The following is a 17997-nucleotide window of genomic DNA, read 5'->3' on the forward strand; positions in this document are numbered from 1 at the left end:
CCACCCACCCCCCCCTGGCCCCTGTGAAAATCCATAAGAAAAATTAAATGACTTTGTGAACTTCAATTTTGATGGCGACCCTCATCCATCTACTTGTTCAATGTCCATATTCCTCAAGATTTTGTTTCCCAATTAATAAAAAGAAATAGACTTAATCAATAAAAAAACTCTTTAAATTATAATTAATTATCGAAATAAATTCTTAAAATTTTAAATCAGATAAATTTTTTAAATTAATGCAAATATAACTGTGTCTCAATGATGGGTGAGATTATCCGGTGACGGGTGACATGTCTTGTTGGTGAATCCGATGTCGGTAGTCGGTCGGATTCGAAATCATAAGAAGAGAATTAAATATGGTTTAGGCAACAAATATTCTCTTTCTTTTTTTTATTAATAATTGTTTTTTATTATTATTAGTACATTCGAACAAAGTTACAAATTGCAATGAAAGGAACCTTACCGAATCCTATTCTCCCCCCCGACCAAAAATGAAAAAAGTCAACATGATTGGAACAACTCCAAAAGCAAATTGTCCCATGCCACGTGGAAAAATCAGAGTGTTCCAATATCTCGAATCTCCGTTATCTCGCTACGGTAGCGAAAGATTTTCTCGATCGTCCGATTTAGTTAACATTGTTTCTCTCTCTCCCAAATTCTCGACCAATCATAATTCGCATTTCTCTTCAAAGAAGAAAGTAGTGTAATCGTACAGATCTTTGCCCTTCCCCAAGTTTGCTGTTAGTATAAAAAAGAAAGAGACCAGACGGTACAGTCTCTCTCTCGCTCTCTCGTGCGGAAGCCATGACAAGCTCTTCCGCTCATTCACGCAAGGTTTCGATATTTTTGTTATTTCTATATTTATTTAAGTTATTTATTATCCCTAGTTTCGGTTGCGTCTGGCAGATTTTCTTTTCTTTGTTGTTTTTCTATTTGTTTGATGTTTTTGACTTTTTATTATTTGGGGGGGATATGTTTTTGCGTAGGCTTTAAGCAAGATCGCATGTAATAGACTCCAGAAGGAGCTTGTGGAGTGGCAGGTTAATCCACCAGCTGGGTTCAAGCACAAAGTTACTGATAATCTCCAAAGGTTCATTTTTTCTTCTACTCTTTTAATCAATTTCTTTCAATTTTTCGGGAAAGTTAAACTTTTAATCGGGGGATTAATTTGGGTTTTCGGTCTTTAATTTGTTTTATTTTTTTGTCAAAAGATGGATAATCGAAGTCAACGGAGCCCCTGGAACGCTTTATGCCAATGAAACTTATCAACTACAGGTTGATTTTCCCGAGCATTACCCTATGGAGGCACCCCAGGTACTCCTTCTCTTTCCTTTTTGTCATTTTAGATTGTTTTCTTACTGAGTAATTAGTGAAAGTGAAAAGATAAATAACAATTGAATGAAGATTATGGTATTCTTTTGTTGATTGAGCAGGTGATTTTTGTCCCTCCGGCTCCGCTGCATCCTCACATTTATAGCAATGGACATATTTGTTTAGGTATTGGCTAGTGTTAATTCTTTTGTTAATCAGCACGATTTGTTAACTTGTTGTTTCCCTTGTTGCTAACTATAGTTGTTTTAAACATCTAGTTTTGTAATCATATTGCTTGAAGTTTGTATGATGTTTACGGTTGATAGAGAATGATGATTTGTGAAGTCCGATGGCCATGATATTGATTATTTGTAATCATAAATGTAGTGGTTCTTTTTGACATATCTCTTTTGAGTTTCCTCTCATCTTTCTTGAGAGAGTGTAGTCATGTAATTCTGTTAAAGATAATTCTGATTCTGGTGATAGATTTTAAGAAATGGCATACTGCATAAGTGGAAGGTCCTCTAATTTGTCAATGATGTATGTTAATGCTTTTGTTGGATGTAAATCGTGGTATGCTATATGATGGGTATAGCAACTTTTATATATTGTTGAAAGTAGTTCTTGAGCCAATTATTTATGCTTTGGAACTATACACTTTTCCTGTGTTGTTGTCATTTTCGTCATTCCTCCTACTCAAGCTGTGAGTATATAAAGATTCACTAAAAACCATCAATTTGATTGTGGTGCTGAATACTTTTTAAGTGATAATTCTCCCTTGTTCTACTTTCAGAGGTGAGTGGAGAGGTACTGAAATTTTCTGTTGCTGTCCTATTCTTGGAGTTTCTCTAGTCTAAGTACATTACCGGTTATCAAAGGGAATTTGTTTTTCTTAAATCATATAATGGAACTATTTGTAGAAAAATATGTAAAGGAAGATGTCTAAGAGAGGTTGGTCATAGTTATACGTTCCGAGTGTCAAATTGTTGGTAAAATTTGTAAAGTGCTTGTTTGGAGCTCTTTACTTATTTCAGTCATGAGTGAGTCTTGACTCTCAAGAATGTTGGGTGCATCACACAAGCAAGTAAAATTTGGTTTGCCCTGAAAGTTTGTCTTCTGTGTTTGTGGACTCTAGATATGATCCTCGAGGTGTTGATGATTAGGTCAGTTTCATGTAGACGTTGGATATGGCATTTTGTTTCCAACTATTCTTTCTTAGATGTTTGCTTTAATTGTAAGCCTCCCTGGCCTTCAAGAAATCTGTTATGGCTTGTTTTATGCATCAATTATTATTTTATTTGAAAATGTGTTCTTGCTGTTTGTGCTTCATATGCATGTGAGTATTCATTTAGTCAAGTTTCTGATGCTTCCAGGATATCATGATCCATTACACTTTAATGCTGATCCGTTTGATAATAATATGTCATTCTGCTATTTTTCTGGTATGCATCTGAGACAAATATAGAGACTTAATGTAAAACAGTTAGGCGTACCAAGTTCTTGAATAATGTAGAAAAACAAGAAAGACTGCTTGGCCATTAATATCGATTTTGCACCTTTCCTTGTCATATGCATGTGGCAATTATCTAAGAAACCAACATACAACATTTTGTTCATATTTTGCAGATATTCTGTATGATTCCTGGTCCCCAGCCATGACTGTCAGTTCCATCTGTATCAGCATTCTCTCCATGTTATCAAGCTCAACCGTGAAGGTCTGTTGGAACTGTTACACGTTTTGACCATTTGTTTATGTTATCCGAGGTCTGGTCTTTATCCAGTCAAAGCTGGAATACTGAATTTACTTTTGTCATTATGCAGCAACGGCCAGCTGATAATGATCGATACGTTAAGAACTGTCGGAATGGCAGGTCTCCCAAGGAGACGAGATGGTGGTTCCATGACGATAAAGTGTAATGATATAAACCTGTTATCTATAATCTGCGTATAAAACCGAGGGTTTTATCAGGGAAAATGGGAAAGGGAGGATGGACCCTCCCTAATTGCCATGGTAACCTTATTTATACATTTCTCTTGCTGTGTATGAAATTATGAATTAAACTTAGATTTAATTTGAATGTGGTTGCCTCCTCCAAGCAGCAGTGGAGATAATGTTAACCTGTTCCTCTTTTAATCATGTTATACACCCACTCATTGACTGTAGTAGGACAGCGTGGGAGGACAATACACCTCGTTGCAGGTTGGTCGTTTACCTATATATAAGGCTAAATTATGCCAACTGGAGAGTGAATCTTCTGACTCGATGGCGCTGCGAAGTGTTAAGTTGGGATGGAATTTGGATAAGGTTAAGGCGATAGCCGCATGAAGTTCTTCCTCTTGGCTTATTCTTAACTGTTGAGAATTTGGCAGTTCTGAAAGTTCTATCTAATGAAAATGTTTGTTCCTAATATCTTGGTTGCCCTTTTTCTTAATCCTCCATTAGATGGTTGAGAAGAGGATTTTCTTTTTTTTTTAGGTTTTAATTAACAAAATTTGAGGGCAAATTAGTAATAAATCAGAAAATTTAAGGAATGGTCGAAAAGGAAGAAAAGAAGACGATTTTGGGTAAAAAAGACTAATTATCATATAATTTAAGGGATAATGGCAATGGTCTAATGGAGAGTGAGGGACAGGGACACCGGTTCAAGGGCTAAGTTGGGCTTGGATTTAGTTCTAAAAGTCCAGGCCCGAGTCCTCGCGGGCCTGGTCCATGGACACTGGGCATGCCCTTTTATTTTTTATATTAACTAATTCCAAAACGGCGCCGTTTCAGAACAGGATCGAGTTAAAGTCTGCAACCTTACACAATTGGCCTTCTCCTGTTCTCACTGCAAACCGAAAAGCTGAAAGTGAAAATGCTGCTGCGACGACTGCCTTCAACCGCCGTTTCCGTCACAACGACCGCTCTGTCCCGCCGTCGTACGTCTCCTTACTTCTTCTCTACTCAACCCGGCCTCAAATTCCTCAATTCTCTCTCCTTTTACCCCAAACTTTTCCTCCTTTCCTTTAGCTCGACCTCCCAAAGTTCATCAGAATTCACCGACTTCATCACCGAACAAGCGTCCAAACGCGTAAAACCTCCATTCTTTTCCCTTTTTCTACTCTTTTGAACTTTATGAGGAAACTAATGTAACGCAGTTTTTTGGTTATTGCGGTGGCAGGGACCTCTGAAACCTGGACTCTATCTCGTTGGAACACCAATTGGAAACCTTGAAGATATCACTTTACGGTAATTAGTCCTCTTCTTTCATTTATTTCTTTATTTTTTAAGCAAAAAAATTATTGGTAATTTCTTCAATGCAGAGCTCTTCGGGTCTTGAAATCAGCTGACGTCATACTCTCGGAGGACACGCGGCATTTCGGCAAGTTACTTCACTATTACAGCATCAAAACTCCTCTCGTAAGTGAGTTTGAGCCATTTTCTGTGGTCGCTTTGATGCCTTTCATTGTTTTTATTTTTCAATTTCTGATTGTGCGGTTTTTAGACTCCAGCTAAGTTATCACAAATTTAATGAATCTCAAAGAGAACAAACGGTTCTAAAGAGGTTAAAGCGAGGTGAGATCATAGCATTGATCAGCGATGCGGGAATGCCAGGCATTAGCGATCCTGGTACCGAACTGGTGAGTATTTGCATCCTGCTTGGCTGAATTCCGTAGAATGTTTGCTGATACAAGTTTTAGATGGATTATTTGTTTATCTTTGGTCTTTGATGAAGAATGTACCGGCTGATGGTTGGATTCTCGGTGTAGGCGAAGTTATGTGTGGATGAAAACATTCTTGTCATTCCAATTCCAGGACCCTCTGCCTTCTTAACTGCTCTTTCTGCCTCAGGGTTGTCCACTGATGAGTTTACATTTGGTAATTTTTTTGTGAAACATTGTTGTAGAGCATGCTTCTGTGAATGTGTGGAAATTATTACTGATATCACGTACAATGTTGCAGTTGGATTTCTTCCGAGACATGCTGGTTCACGGAAGGAGAGGCTGATGGCTTCTGCAAGTGAGACAACAACGCAAATCTTCTATGTTCCTCCTCACAAGCTTTGTCAGTTTCTTGAAGAAAGTTCCCCAATTTTTGGTGACTCAAGGTGAACAATATATCTGCATATCTTCCATTAGCTGTGATTAATTTACTATTAAATGGTAGGAGTCAGAGGAAGGCTTGAAAGAGCTATTCATTTTTTGTGAAGGGACTTGGTATGACAAGATGGAGTGTATGGTTTATTATTTTACTATGAGGAGGAGAAATACGCTTGAGCCAGAAGTATCCTCTTTTTAATTTTATGGCAGATACTCATGTTTGAATGTATTTGCATTGCTGAAAAACATATAGGTGGTGTATAAGGTGAAAAATAAATTAAGGGTTCCCTAATTATGTAAAGCTTGTTACTTAACTTGCTGTAGTTTTATACTAATCCATTATCAAATTAATATCAGGAATCCCCATTAGCAGTTCCCTAGGCATTCTAGTTAGAGTGGTGAAAAATTCTGGTTCACTACAATTGGTTGGGCAAGTTTCTGTCATCTTTAAGTGCATGAGCCTTGCTTGCTTGTTTGACATTATGTGCTTTGTCCTTGCTTCAGTTAGTTATCTTTCATGCTTTTATAATACTTTCTCAGTTGCATTCATTGGAATCTTTAAAGTCAGTGTTCAGTAGAAATAACAGATGACTCTTTAGGGGTTATTATGACGGTTTTTTTATTTTCATTGCAGACGGTGTGTTATAGCTCGGGAACTTACAAAAATACATGAAGAGGTAGGTTTATATTGTGTTTCTGGTTATCTTTTTATGCTGCTTCGTCAAGAATTTGCGAGATTTGATTTTATTGTTGCTAGCATATATGTGTATGTAAACTTAATGGCCTCAATGGTTCAAATAGAAACATAGCCTCTTCTTCTTTCATGTCTTTCAGTAACTAAATTATTAATGTTTATAGCTTCAATCAATGAGCATGTTCTGCCTTTTATCACTTTCTTGTAGACCTCATCACCCAAAACCAGAAGATGACCATTGCCTAAATGCTTTAGGTGAACCTGCTTTACGCGAAAATTTTAAGAATAGGGCTTACTCTTTGGAGGCTTACCTTCTTCTGTTTGGACCTTTTTTTTCTTGATCAGAATTTGAACCGTATTTATGTGGGCTTTGTTGGGCTAGCATCATTTTATTTGGACCTTATGTTATAGGGCTTTATAAAGCCCATATACGCAGGTCTTTGGACTATTGAAGTACTTTCTGATGATTGAATGTTGAGTATGAGTTTAAGAATTGAAAAAATTTTGGTTTATGAGAATAGAGTTTTTCCTTCAATGTTGTTCTTTCCGTTAAGTTCAAGCTTTTATTCTGTTGTGTTCTTCACCCCACATTGGGATTGCTCTTGTTTGCAATATTTGTCTGATACTTTACAACTAGGCTTGCATGGAAGGCGAAAGGAAAAAACATAAAGGGTCATTGGTGTGTCTTTACTGTTTGTAGTCTACAGAACTCTATCTAAGGTAGAAAGGAAATGCAACTGTTCTTGCTCCTAAATGAGTTGAAGCATAACTTCCTAGTTTCAAAACTTCTTATATATGGTTATGATTGAACTTGTCTGCATACATATTTCCAGGTGACTTTTGTTTATGGAAATAAATTGGAAGAATTTTGTGAGTATCCAGCTGTTTGGCGTCTGTCTGTTTGTACCTCAACTTTGTAATTCGGTGCTTCATGGTCCTACGGGCTTGGGACTGTCCAATTTTGTTGTAGATTAATGGGGTTGTAACTATCTGTTTTGACCTCTGCTTTTATGTGTGCAACATTTAGAAAGAAGAGAAGAAAACATTTTATTTATGATATTATGAGCAAGGATGCTAATGGCAAAAAACAGAAGAAGCTAGCTAGCTAGAGAATGGCTTTGTATGGACTGTAGAAAACATCCTCATTGCAAGATCATTTCTTTGATATATGAAGTGCCGCTTTTGCAGACCCTGTTTAGTTTAACAGCTAAGCATTCATTCTGTTATTGGCTTCCTACCCAGCCGTACTTTTGGTGGTTTGACCCAGAAGTCTAGCACTTGAACCCTATTGGTTGGGATTGGTCCATTACCTCACCACTCATTGCCACTTGATGTAATATTTATGTCATTTCACCATCATGCAGCTGCAATGATTTGAAGATCTTATTTTAAGGAAATACAATGAAAGCACTTAGGTAGTAGTTCAATAGACATGCCAATTTTTTTTAAGCTAACTCTTTTGGATGAAAGGAAATTTTATTTGTGCTAAATCCATTAACCAGTTTGACCTTGATTTACTTTGTGGATTTTTCTTTATATAATCCTTGATTTAGTAATGAAGATGATTAATTCTTGCAGTTTTGGCGGGGCACTTTGGGGAAAGCAAAAGAAGTTTTTTCAACTCATCAGCCAAAGGGAGAAATTACACTCTTGATTGAAGGCAATGCAAATTGCACTGTAGAAACTCCATCAGAGTGTCAGTTAGAAAATGAACTGAGAGAATTGATCTCCAGTGGTCATAGTCTTTCTTCGGTAATGATTTTTCACTGCATTTATAATTTATCAAATTTAAGTTTATTACTGTACAAATTTATATCTTGCAGAGGCCTGATCTGAAATTCTCAGGAAGTTAATCTTTAACAATTGAATATGATGTGTATCGCAGGCAGTCAAATTGGTGGCTCAAGGAACATCAATGAAAAAGAAAATGATATATTCACTTGCCTTGAGAAAGTTTGGAAAGAAAAGTGAGGCAGAGGATTCAAATTAATGCCATGCTGTGAGTGACATTAAGTGCTAGCATCTTATAACTCTGTGCTAGTAAGAAGGTTTCGAATTTGATACCTTGAAAAGGCATAAGTTAAAGAACACCGGTTAACCCTTTTAACCTTTATAACTACTTTTGCTTGAACAGGGAAATTTATGCTAGGCTATTTTTCCTTTTTACCCCATTTTTTGATGTCCAGGGGGTGCTATGGTTAGAGCAAAAGTTGAATAAAGTACTTTTGAGTCAGACATTTGATAGGGAGAACAGGCCATATCGGAGTTATGGAGCAGTAATTTTAGATGCAGTACTATCAATTTGCCCAAGTTCTTAACCTTGACAAATCACTAAATATATCAGATCTGAACTACAATTTTACTTGTGATTTTTCTGTTGTTAATAGTTGGACCTCCATTTTGTTCACCAACTGCTTAAGTTGTATGTAACCAGGACAAACGGGTTTCGACGGCAGATTCTTTTTCATCCTTTAAATTTATCAGTAAGTCTGTTTCCTTCCACTTTCCTGTTCATATTTCCATTCTATTTCCTTGCTTTCTTAGGGGGAAAATGGAAGAGGGAGGAGGGAAAAATAACTATGGCAATGTCACTTCAGAAGTCAACAGCCAACTAGTTATCCTAGGGGAAGGATTCAGGGCACGTTTCTATCATGTCATGTCTTACGCCTTACTGTATAAATGTTTTCTTGTTTTGTTTCCTTTTTTTATCTTTTTTTTCCTGATATGATGTTGCCAATCCTGTCTTATTTGCGAGTGCCCCTGGAAAGGCGACAAAGACTTCGTAATCAAAGTGAATCCTGCAAGTAGAGGAAAAACATGGAATATCCCAAAACAAAGATGCTTGCAGATCTTCTGCTCTGTAGTCGATGTCATCTGAAACTAATCAACGTGCATTTTTTTTTACAAAATACTACTTCTGATAATTACATGTCCAAAAAAAAGGGGTAAAAGCAGCAAATCGCCGATCCACGCTGGATGGAACTGGTACCAGCGGTGCCAGGAAACTGCAGACAAGATCCACAAGGCAATCAGTTGGGACGGTCGGGATCCCGAGCACTGCAATTACTATAACATCACATGTGCACTGCAAGATCATAGGCCCCCCCACCACCTTCTCCCAAATCAATCCTCCTCTTTCCACCGTCTGGTATCAGTTACTCCCCACAGAAAACAACTCCTAAAATTGCGCCACAGCGGGAAAAAACACCCTCCCTTCCTAATCACGATAATACCTAAGCCTCCCCTGTCCAATCCAACCCTCTTTCCGGTATGGGTTAACCGAGAATCATCAATTATCCTTCTTGTCCCTTAGCCCATATGCCCATTTCTATGTACAACAAGAACAAGAATATTCCTAAGTCAGTAGTACGTTAATGTCGTTACTAGCTTTTGTTTTGTATCAGTTGTCATCACCATGAAGCCATATTCGAAGAAGAGGAAGGGAAGGAGGGTCTGAAAATCTGTTGGCCAGTGGCCAAAATGTGCCTTGGGTCAAATTCCATTTTCATTTGATGGAACCGATCCCACTTATCGCCAAAGTGGTCCATCCACTCCTCTTGCGTAGTGTAATGAGGTAGATACTGCTTCACCTTGATACCGGCGTCATCACAGAATCTAAGAATCCGACGGTTCTGATCGGTAACGCACTCCAAGCTCCGGGTCTCCTCCCCATTATCCAAGGCTGACCTTAGCAATGCCACCAGGTAAAACACATCCTCATCGGGCGTCACCACAGAGCTCCTAGGGTCCCATCTGCACCATATTACAAAAACACGCGTCAGCGGAGCGCAAATGCAGCAATTTGGCTTTGCAAAAAACATGTTATGCATTTGTGTGTGGAAACGGTAGTTGAGATTTGATGGTTCTGAACGAATCAAAGGGACCCAGGCTTAGCGGGGGTGATGGGTCGTTAACCTGTACTAACGGCTCTGTTCCTGGAACTAATTTGTAACAAGACATGGATACTTCCCATCAGTGGGGCCCTGGGAGAAGATCTCCTGACACGAGAATCCTCCCACTTGGAGGATCATTACCGTCGATTTGTTGGGTTCCGGTCAACAAAAGAGCTAAAGTGTTTATCAATCGTAGCTGGCCTCGATCGCTAAAAACATTCATCTGTTGGTGTTGGGAGCATCTGCATGTTGCTCCACGTGTTCTCCTTTCTGATCCACTGCTATGTGTCTTGATCTTGTGTCAGGACCACCATTAGTGGATTAACTCATGGTACTAGGTACTACCTGATTTTTTTACCACCGCTCACCACCCCCCCCCCTCTCTTGTTTTCCATCTTCTTCTACCCAACGAAGTAGAGAACTCTCCTTTTCAGAACCGATTCTGAATATGATCAATCAAACTCGAGGCCACTGTAAATTAATCTGCAGTTGCCGACAATCTTTTCTTGTCCTTTTCATTAATGCACGGGTAATTCCTTTACATGGTCTTGAGGCTCTAAAATAACTGTTTGCAAGTGATCAAGGAAAACTCTTTGGAAAGCTATAAACCTCTCTCAAAATTCTACTGCCGACACTCTCATCATCTCCATGTCAAAGGCTTTGATTATTTACCCAATCAAACCCTTAAGCTAAGAGATTGCTCGTGCGTTCATATATGCATGGATACAGCAAGTCAGCATGCATATGTGACATGCACTAGTTACTCATGGTATTGATTTTACATGTCAAAAACATGTTAGAAAATGGAAGGGTGGCTATGGTGGAAGGGATGGGGTCATACATGAGAAGATAACATTTTGCATGTTTCATGCATGCAAATGCAATGCTAGGTGTAAAAAACACAAAAGGACATGAGCAGAGCAATGATAACAATGCATGACATACTTGTTTTTGTTCATTGGGTAGATGAGAATTGGCCCACTGGTTTTATTACCCAAAATGCCCTTGAAGACTCCCTTATCGAAGTCAGCAATCTTTGATTTGGGGACAAAAAGGTTCAGCCATGGGTGTGGAACCTCCCACAAACCCTTGGACCGGAGCTTCAACTCGGCCTTGTGGACCCGGTCCAAGAAATCCACATACAGCAGATCAGTTGTAAAGACTGATGTCGGTATAAAATTTAATTTCTTCAACAGAGACTCTACTTCCTGCACAAAAACAGACCAACCGCAAGCTTCAGAACTAAAATAAAAAACTTTTGCTGTCAATAATTTAAAAAACATCAGAATATGCAATCAAAGTCCACAAAAAAAGAAAGCTGCTGCCAAACCAAAACAGTTGCTTTTGTCAGGATAAGTTCGATTCCAATCAATTCTTTTAATGGGCAAAAAGAGATTAATTAGAGGGGAATAATTTGGTGAGTGGACCATGGACGGCTTAGATTTAGTGATTGTTTAATGTAATATACTATTATAAAGTAGTGTTCATTCTTAGAATTAGATGGGGATGCTAGATCACACAAGATCTTCCATGTTTTCTTGCTTATGTTTCCATTACATTTTTAAGTAGGTTATACTTCATTAAATATTTACTTGACAGAGTAATAATCTCCATCATATAATCTAGGACAAGGGAGGGGCAATCCCCCCTCGGGTGATGATATAAGGCTTTAAACAAAAAATTAAAGAAACCCCAAACGACTTTGGATGTGCACCAATAATGCAAAGAAGGACAGGGATTTTGGTAGAAGGTTCTAACTATTCCAACTAGGAGAGGGGTTCAAGTCTTCAACTTGTTAGTGTATTTTTCAAAAAAATAAACAAAGATGAATTGATAAGGAATATGCTCGCTGTTCAAACACACAGCTTGCATACGTGTCATAGAAGAAAACAAAGAGAGTAGTCATAGATTACTTAGAACTGGTAATCGGTAATAATTAATATTGCACTAATAAGTATCATTGATGATGGATTGAGGGGATGAGGCTTGTAGTAAAAGGTATACCTGATCGATGGTATCAGCGGTAGATTCATGGTAGTTCTTGGTGATTTCCAGGCAATAGAGCACGCCTCCATTAGCCCCGAGAGAGGAAATTTTGACGGGGTTACGGGGGGAAAAGAAGGAAGACCTCCAATTGTTGATGAGGCCTTCATCTACAATGACGAAACCTTCAATATAGTCGAATTTTTGGCTGGTTGGTTTTCCCTGCAGAGAAATGAGGTATTCTTGGTCCGTGGTAAAAGCCGAGAAATTGGAATACAACACCCTGATCCACCTCACCTACAGAGAACAAACAAGGAAACCCACAAGAAATGAGAGAGAGAGAAAGAGAGAGAGAGACCACGTTAGAGGCAAAAACGACACGTCAACAACATTGCCAGCTTTAGAACAGCCGTTTGAATGGGGTTAAAAGGCTGCAATGGACCCAAACCCCTACCCCCTTTAACTCTTTAGGTCATGATACTTTTCTTTTTAGGTTTTGACAATAACTAATACTAGGAAATTGTAAAAGGTTTCCTGTCCCACTCTGGAAACCCAACCAAAAAACATTTTAAACCAGTAATGATCAAAGGAAAAAGAGAGATACCCTTTGTGGAGCAGGCTCGAGAGAAATTCTAGCTCTGGTGATGATTCCAAATTGTCCTAAACCGCCAAGAACAGCCTGAAACAGCTCTGGGTTTTGTTCTTCTGAGCATGTCAAGAGCTCACCTTTCCCTGTTCACCAAACCCATGATGCAAAATGCAGATAAGCACCTCGATGATGAACTTGAAAAAACTTGTAGTAGTAAAACATTAAAAGAAACAGAGAAGCATGCCGTACCAAACACTCCTGTACATGATGGTCAAGACAAAATTATCTTAATAGTAGTCATGTCCAAAAATGATAAAAAAAAAGTTTTGAAGTCGACAATTAAGACAAAACCCACATCAGAAAAACGTTAACAGAAAATCTTTTGACCAAGGAAAATCTGAACTCTTTGGAGTTATATATAATTCTTTTTTTTAAAAAAAAAGGGAACAATGCAAGAGAAAACGAGCATGCAAAGTTAAAAAAAGAACGAACCTGTAACAACGTCAAGCTCGTAGACATTGCTAATTTGTGGACCATGATTGAAAGCTTGGCCACTAATTCCAGCGTTAGACAAAGTGCCACCAACAGAAAGGTACAAGTAATCGGTCCATGACTTGGGTGCGAGTCCATACTCTAGGGTACTCCTCAACACATCTATCCAAAGCTCCCCACCCCACACGTCCACGTAACTCTCTCGAGCCCAAACTCGAGGCTGAGGTGGCTTCCCTGACGCCATCCGCCCACTCCCTCTCGACCCACTCATCTGAATCACCACCCCGTTCGTGGTCTGAGCCTGTCCGTTTATGGAGTGCCCATGTCCCCTCGCCGACACGGTGAACCCGTGATTTGACCCGTAGGCGGCTTTGACAAGCTTCGCTACGTCCCGGGCCGAAGCTGGGTGCAAGACGGCGAGCGGCTCAGTTCGGATGAGTAAGCCGAAATCGAGGGAAGCCGTTTCCACGTCGGAGGGGTCAACGCTGAGTTGACCGTCAACTCCAAGGCGGAGAAGCTCTGCGGGGTCCAAGGTCAACCCCACAGTAACAATTAATCTACAAATAGCAAACGTTAAAAGAAGCTTAGTTGCCATATCAAAGAAGAATGCCCGTTTTTTCTTTTACAAGGCCCCTTCTTTTGCTGCGCAAGAAATGGTTTCTTTGGATATCGTCTTTTCGCTTGGAGTGTGTGTGGAGCAACGACAATGAATATATAGAGAGAAAAGAAAGGTGGTAAAAAGGGGTGAGGGACACCGTCGGAGAGCGTTGAAAAAGGAACAAAATCTTTGGTGGCAGCGTTAACGTAAGCCCGGATAGCACTTTAAAGATTTACTACGTCAACAATCAACATGCACCGATTCCTCTCTATTCTCTTTCACGTTGTGTATAGAGATAAAAATGGTGGGTAAACTAAAGACTAAACATAAGAGAAGTGAACGAAGGCAACGAGGAACTTCAAGAGAAGAGAAAGAAAAAAAAAAGGGTTTCTGCGTGTATGGAGAAACAGGAGTCTGAGTCTGACCAGTATGCCGCTGATCCTTTTTCTTGTGTCTAGGATATAAGATACAGGTTCTCTTAATTTATAAGACAAAAGCAGAGCGGGAGACACGTGGCCATTCACGTGCGAAGGTCTGGGGAGACACGTGTGGGGAGAGAGAGTTGGGGCCCCTACTTACATGCCCTTCAGGAGGGGAATGGGCGTGGGGTCCATTTTGGATACGGAGGATCTCCGTGGGGTCCCCTGCTGTGGAAGCTTCACGTGGGTGCTGCGCGACTGCGCCCTTCCCCTTCCTCACTGTTCATTTTCAATTTTATCTTCCCTGACTGAAACTTGTACAGGTTTCCAAAGCCTCTTCTGCCCCGATGATGATCCCTCTTTTCAGATTTGAACCAAAACCCAATCTTGATTCTGTCATAACCTGTGAATTACTTCAACTAATCTAACCCAAATTTCCACTAGCTTTATTCCTTTTCCCATAAATAGTATATATAACAAAGCATAAAAACAAGAAGTTGGGTGGTGTTTTTGGTCAAATGTAAGATAGATTTTTCTGTCTTGAGAGAGCCGGGGGCCGGGGGGGGGGGGGGGNGGGGGGGGGGGGGGGGGGTTTACTATGAATTAATTTTCTCATTAATATGGACCACTAAACAAAATAATGTACTACCTTGGGGAAAAAAAATTAAATTCGAAGTTGACCTGCATGGCCCATGCTAGATTTAATAATTTAATCACGCAGACTTTGCATGCCTCACCAAAATATTCAAATAAAACCCTTTGGCTTAGTTTTTGGACCGTTGCTGCTAATATTAAACTAAGATTTTAATTTAATCTTTAGTAGTTTAGAACATTCATGGTTTTCACAAAGGTGCACAAATTTCCATGCTAGCTACCTACGTTTTCCTTGTTGTTTCTGCATCGAATGGTGGGGTTGGTTCCAATGAACCTAATAATAATAATAATCTGTTCATCAAAAGATTGGAAGAACAGGAGTATACGCCTTAAAATTGACGACGAATTTTACCCATATCTTCCACGAGGACTTGGAAACATGTGGGGATTACCATGTCGTAAGTGATTGACAGTGAAACGCGTTTACTTTGATGATCATCACCATCTGTTTAAGTGTGTGAACAGCTTGAACTATGGGGAATGAATTGTTATTTTCCCTCCCATGATCGATTTGGGGGGTCCAACGTTTTGGATTGGAGCATGCTTCCCCTCCCCCCCGCCCCCCCCTCCTTAAGACGTGTTGTTTGGTCAAATCAATGTTTTAAATGAGGGGAGAAAGATGGTATTTCCAATTTGTCTTTCATCAATCTTTTCTTTTAATCTACTCCTTTTTCACCCTGCGAGGATGACATGAATTTTCACAGCTTTCATCTCTAACGGCAGGGGTATTATCTTTGTCACTTGCACAAATCAAATGTAAACCAAAAACCCATGACAGATTGATTTATTATGAGGAGAAAGATGAGCAATCTCTCTTCCTTTTTTTGACATGAGTTGATATTTCACAGTGGATGATGTCCTTAAGAGTTGAACAAGCAGCATGAATCTTGCCTGCCATGACCCATGTCTCATATCCTTGCTTCAAACCTAACTGTATTCTTTTGAACTTTTCATGGCATGAGCGACACAACTGAAACAAAAAGGAATCATGTGGACAAATTGCACATGTTTTTTTGTGGACTACGCTAGGAGTTAATTATAAATATTAGGATGGAATTTTCAAACCTCCCTTTTTTTTTGTTTTGTTTTTTAATAATGTCACTTGCATGGACCAAACTGTTAGTACTACAAATGAGTAAAAAGGTTAATATTATTACCCTTTGAAATTAGCCACCACATGGAAATTGGAAGGGAAAAAGTTAGAAGTGTGTGAAGGTTTCAAAATCTTTCATAAAAGATTTGATCATTCTTTTAGAAGGATTCAATCTTTCAGTCACCTCTGAAAGAAGAGATTCTATGTTGTCTTAAGGGACAAAAAAAGTTGCTGTCAAGTCCATTTTTTATCAAGTGGGCAGTGGGCAGTGGGCAGCAGTCTCAATTCAACTTTGGTTTCTATTCTTTTCCTTAAAAGAGGAGACTCTAGCTATTCCACACATCTCTATGTTGCTCCACATCCTCCTCAATGCTATACACAAAAACGATACTCTCTCCTATTACAGAAAACCCAAAACACTCTCAACCAAGTTGTTGCCTTCCAGGGAAAGTTAAAGAAAGAAGGAAGAACAAAAAATTACAATAAAAGAAACCAGCTCTGGGTTTCTGGTGATACATTCTAGTTTTGGCAAAGACCCTAGCATCCTAATTAAGGAGAGAGGTCTTCCAGTGAATCAAATGTACTGCAAAAGGCAACCATCAATTCATATCAAAAGATTAACTAAACATTAAATGTCAATTTTTGTAAGTTAATCCGCTAAATCATTAGCATCTCGAGAAATATATTAGATTTGTAATCGTGTTATTTAAGATTTAGGTAATGATAATATTTTGTAATCTTGTTAATAATTAATTAAGATTGACCAGTCACAGTACTTGCCTGTTATTCAAGTAATTTTACTGTTACTAGGGAGGAGTAGTACTTCTTCCAAACTTACAATTATTTATTGCTTGAGACTGGCATGCAAAGTTCACAACCACACCCACAAAAAGTCATCCAGCAATGGGATTAGACCTAACGATGACACGTCACGATCTATGCAATATTCATTGTAACGAGCTGATAGTTATGGATGCCACCAAAGATTTACCTGCTTCCGCTCTTTTGGTTTCTTGTGGCCTCACATCTTCATCTGTCAACTTTCCAATGTGAAATTCTGCTCGATCCATCATTTTTTTCGTTGTTGTTTATTGTATTTTCAATTCCATTATTGAATTCTAACATTCAAACCCAGAAAAGAGAAGGGAAGAAACGATCAAACTTGTTAGCTGTTAGGCTCTGCCAAACTCAATTAGGTTTTACTTGACTAGGAGTACTCTTTGGCTTTTTGGGAACCCCAGGGTTCACTAGATTTGGCTTGTATTATAATATTAATGATATCTTTATATATATATAAATTATTTATTAGGGTTTGAAAGACAACAATAATGCTAGCTAGTACATGTACCAGTTAATCAATTAGAACATTGTTTTGGCCCTTAGATTTCATGAGTTCATACAAGAACCAAGGCTATCTATCTCTCTAGATTTATATTTATATGGTAACCATTTTTACATAGATGTGCTGAGGAAAATCCAAAGCTAACACCATTTATTTATCTGTGTCGGTTGAATAACTACAAAACCTGATTGGGCAGGGAATGCTCGGTGGGTTTGAGAGTGTTATGCCAATAATTTTTAATATCATGGGGCAAAATTTTTAATTGAAATTTCTATTTCTCTATTAGTATATCAATCTTGACCATGACCAAAATTTGACTGTGTTTCAATCAACAAACCAAAATGGATAGACTTAATTAATTAAGAAAGAGTTTGGCAGCGTACTTGTGTGGGAAAAATTTTTCTCAAAGGTGAGCCGAAATCATATGGAAAATTGCTGCATTGTTTTGGTACATGAAATGGCCCACAGATGAACTGGAAATGGGGGATGCTTGCTGCATTAACAGTTTGTTTTGTTAATTAGTTCTGCTAGCAGCCAGCACGTGCAATGAATGCATTTTGTATGGTTTATAAACCATTTTATTTGTTTTATTTATTTTAAAAGTATATATGTGGGAAAAGCATGTCAATCTATGTAATAACGTCGAGAGAGAAAACTCAAATATGCCAGAAAAATGAATCTCTCAGGTATATAATCTAGAGGTAATGATCAAATGGGTGTGGTTGTAATTCCCTCTTGATGGCCATAACCCCCCTTTTTTTTTATCCTTCTAGATTTCTCCTTTTTTATATATTTTAATTTTGATTTAAACAAAAGAATCAAAATTTATAATGGAAGTTCAATCATTTT

The 17997-nt window shown here is 38.6% G+C and overlaps 3 protein-coding genes across 6 annotated transcripts; 2 read left to right on the forward strand and 1 right to left on the reverse strand.

The window, feature by feature from the left end:
* LOC18591456 (probable ubiquitin-conjugating enzyme E2 18) lies at nucleotides 607–3448 on the forward strand. Its single transcript, XM_007017579.2, has 6 exons — nucleotides 607–834; nucleotides 987–1090; nucleotides 1212–1314; nucleotides 1434–1497; nucleotides 2938–3026; nucleotides 3133–3448. The coding sequence occupies exons 1-6, from the start codon at nucleotides 805–807 to the stop codon at nucleotides 3226–3228; spliced, it is 486 nt and encodes a 161-aa protein (XP_007017641.1). The 5' UTR covers nucleotides 607–804; the 3' UTR covers nucleotides 3229–3448.
* Nucleotides 3603–8587, forward strand: LOC18591457 (ribosomal RNA small subunit methyltransferase I). Of its 3 annotated transcripts, XM_018125809.1 has the most exons (11): nucleotides 3603–4230; nucleotides 4322–4382; nucleotides 4473–4540; nucleotides 4615–4711; nucleotides 4804–4932; nucleotides 5062–5170; nucleotides 5255–5399; nucleotides 6026–6068; nucleotides 7664–7837; nucleotides 7971–8084; nucleotides 8272–8587. In XM_018125809.1, the coding sequence occupies exons 1-10, from the start codon at nucleotides 4022–4024 to the stop codon at nucleotides 8073–8075; spliced, it is 1140 nt and encodes a 379-aa protein (XP_017981298.1). In that variant the 5' UTR covers nucleotides 3603–4021; the 3' UTR covers nucleotides 8076–8084; nucleotides 8272–8587. The 3 variants fall into 3 exon arrangements, with proteins under 3 accessions (XP_017981298.1, XP_017981297.1, XP_017981299.1); XM_018125808.1 differs by having other exon boundaries at nucleotides 7971–8587; XM_018125810.1 differs by having other exon boundaries at nucleotides 4089–4382; nucleotides 7971–8587.
* LOC18591458 (cytokinin dehydrogenase 5) lies at nucleotides 8869–14090 on the reverse strand. Of its 2 annotated transcripts, XM_018125807.1 has the most exons (6): nucleotides 13043–14090; nucleotides 12800–12808; nucleotides 12566–12693; nucleotides 11983–12258; nucleotides 10924–11186; nucleotides 8869–9838 (listed from the first exon to the last, which is right to left on the reverse strand). In XM_018125807.1, exons 1-6 carry the CDS (start codon nucleotides 13635–13637, stop codon nucleotides 9496–9498), a joined length of 1614 nt encoding a protein of 537 aa, XP_017981296.1. In that variant the 5' UTR covers nucleotides 13638–14090; the 3' UTR covers nucleotides 8869–9495. The 2 variants fall into 2 exon arrangements, with proteins under 2 accessions (XP_017981296.1, XP_007017645.2); XM_007017583.2 differs by lacking the exon at nucleotides 12800–12808.

This window comes from Theobroma cacao, chromosome 8, assembly GCF_000208745.1.
Source record: "Theobroma cacao cultivar B97-61/B2 chromosome 8, Criollo_cocoa_genome_V2, whole genome shotgun sequence".
NCBI lineage: Eukaryota > Viridiplantae > Streptophyta > Magnoliopsida > Malvales > Malvaceae > Theobroma > Theobroma cacao.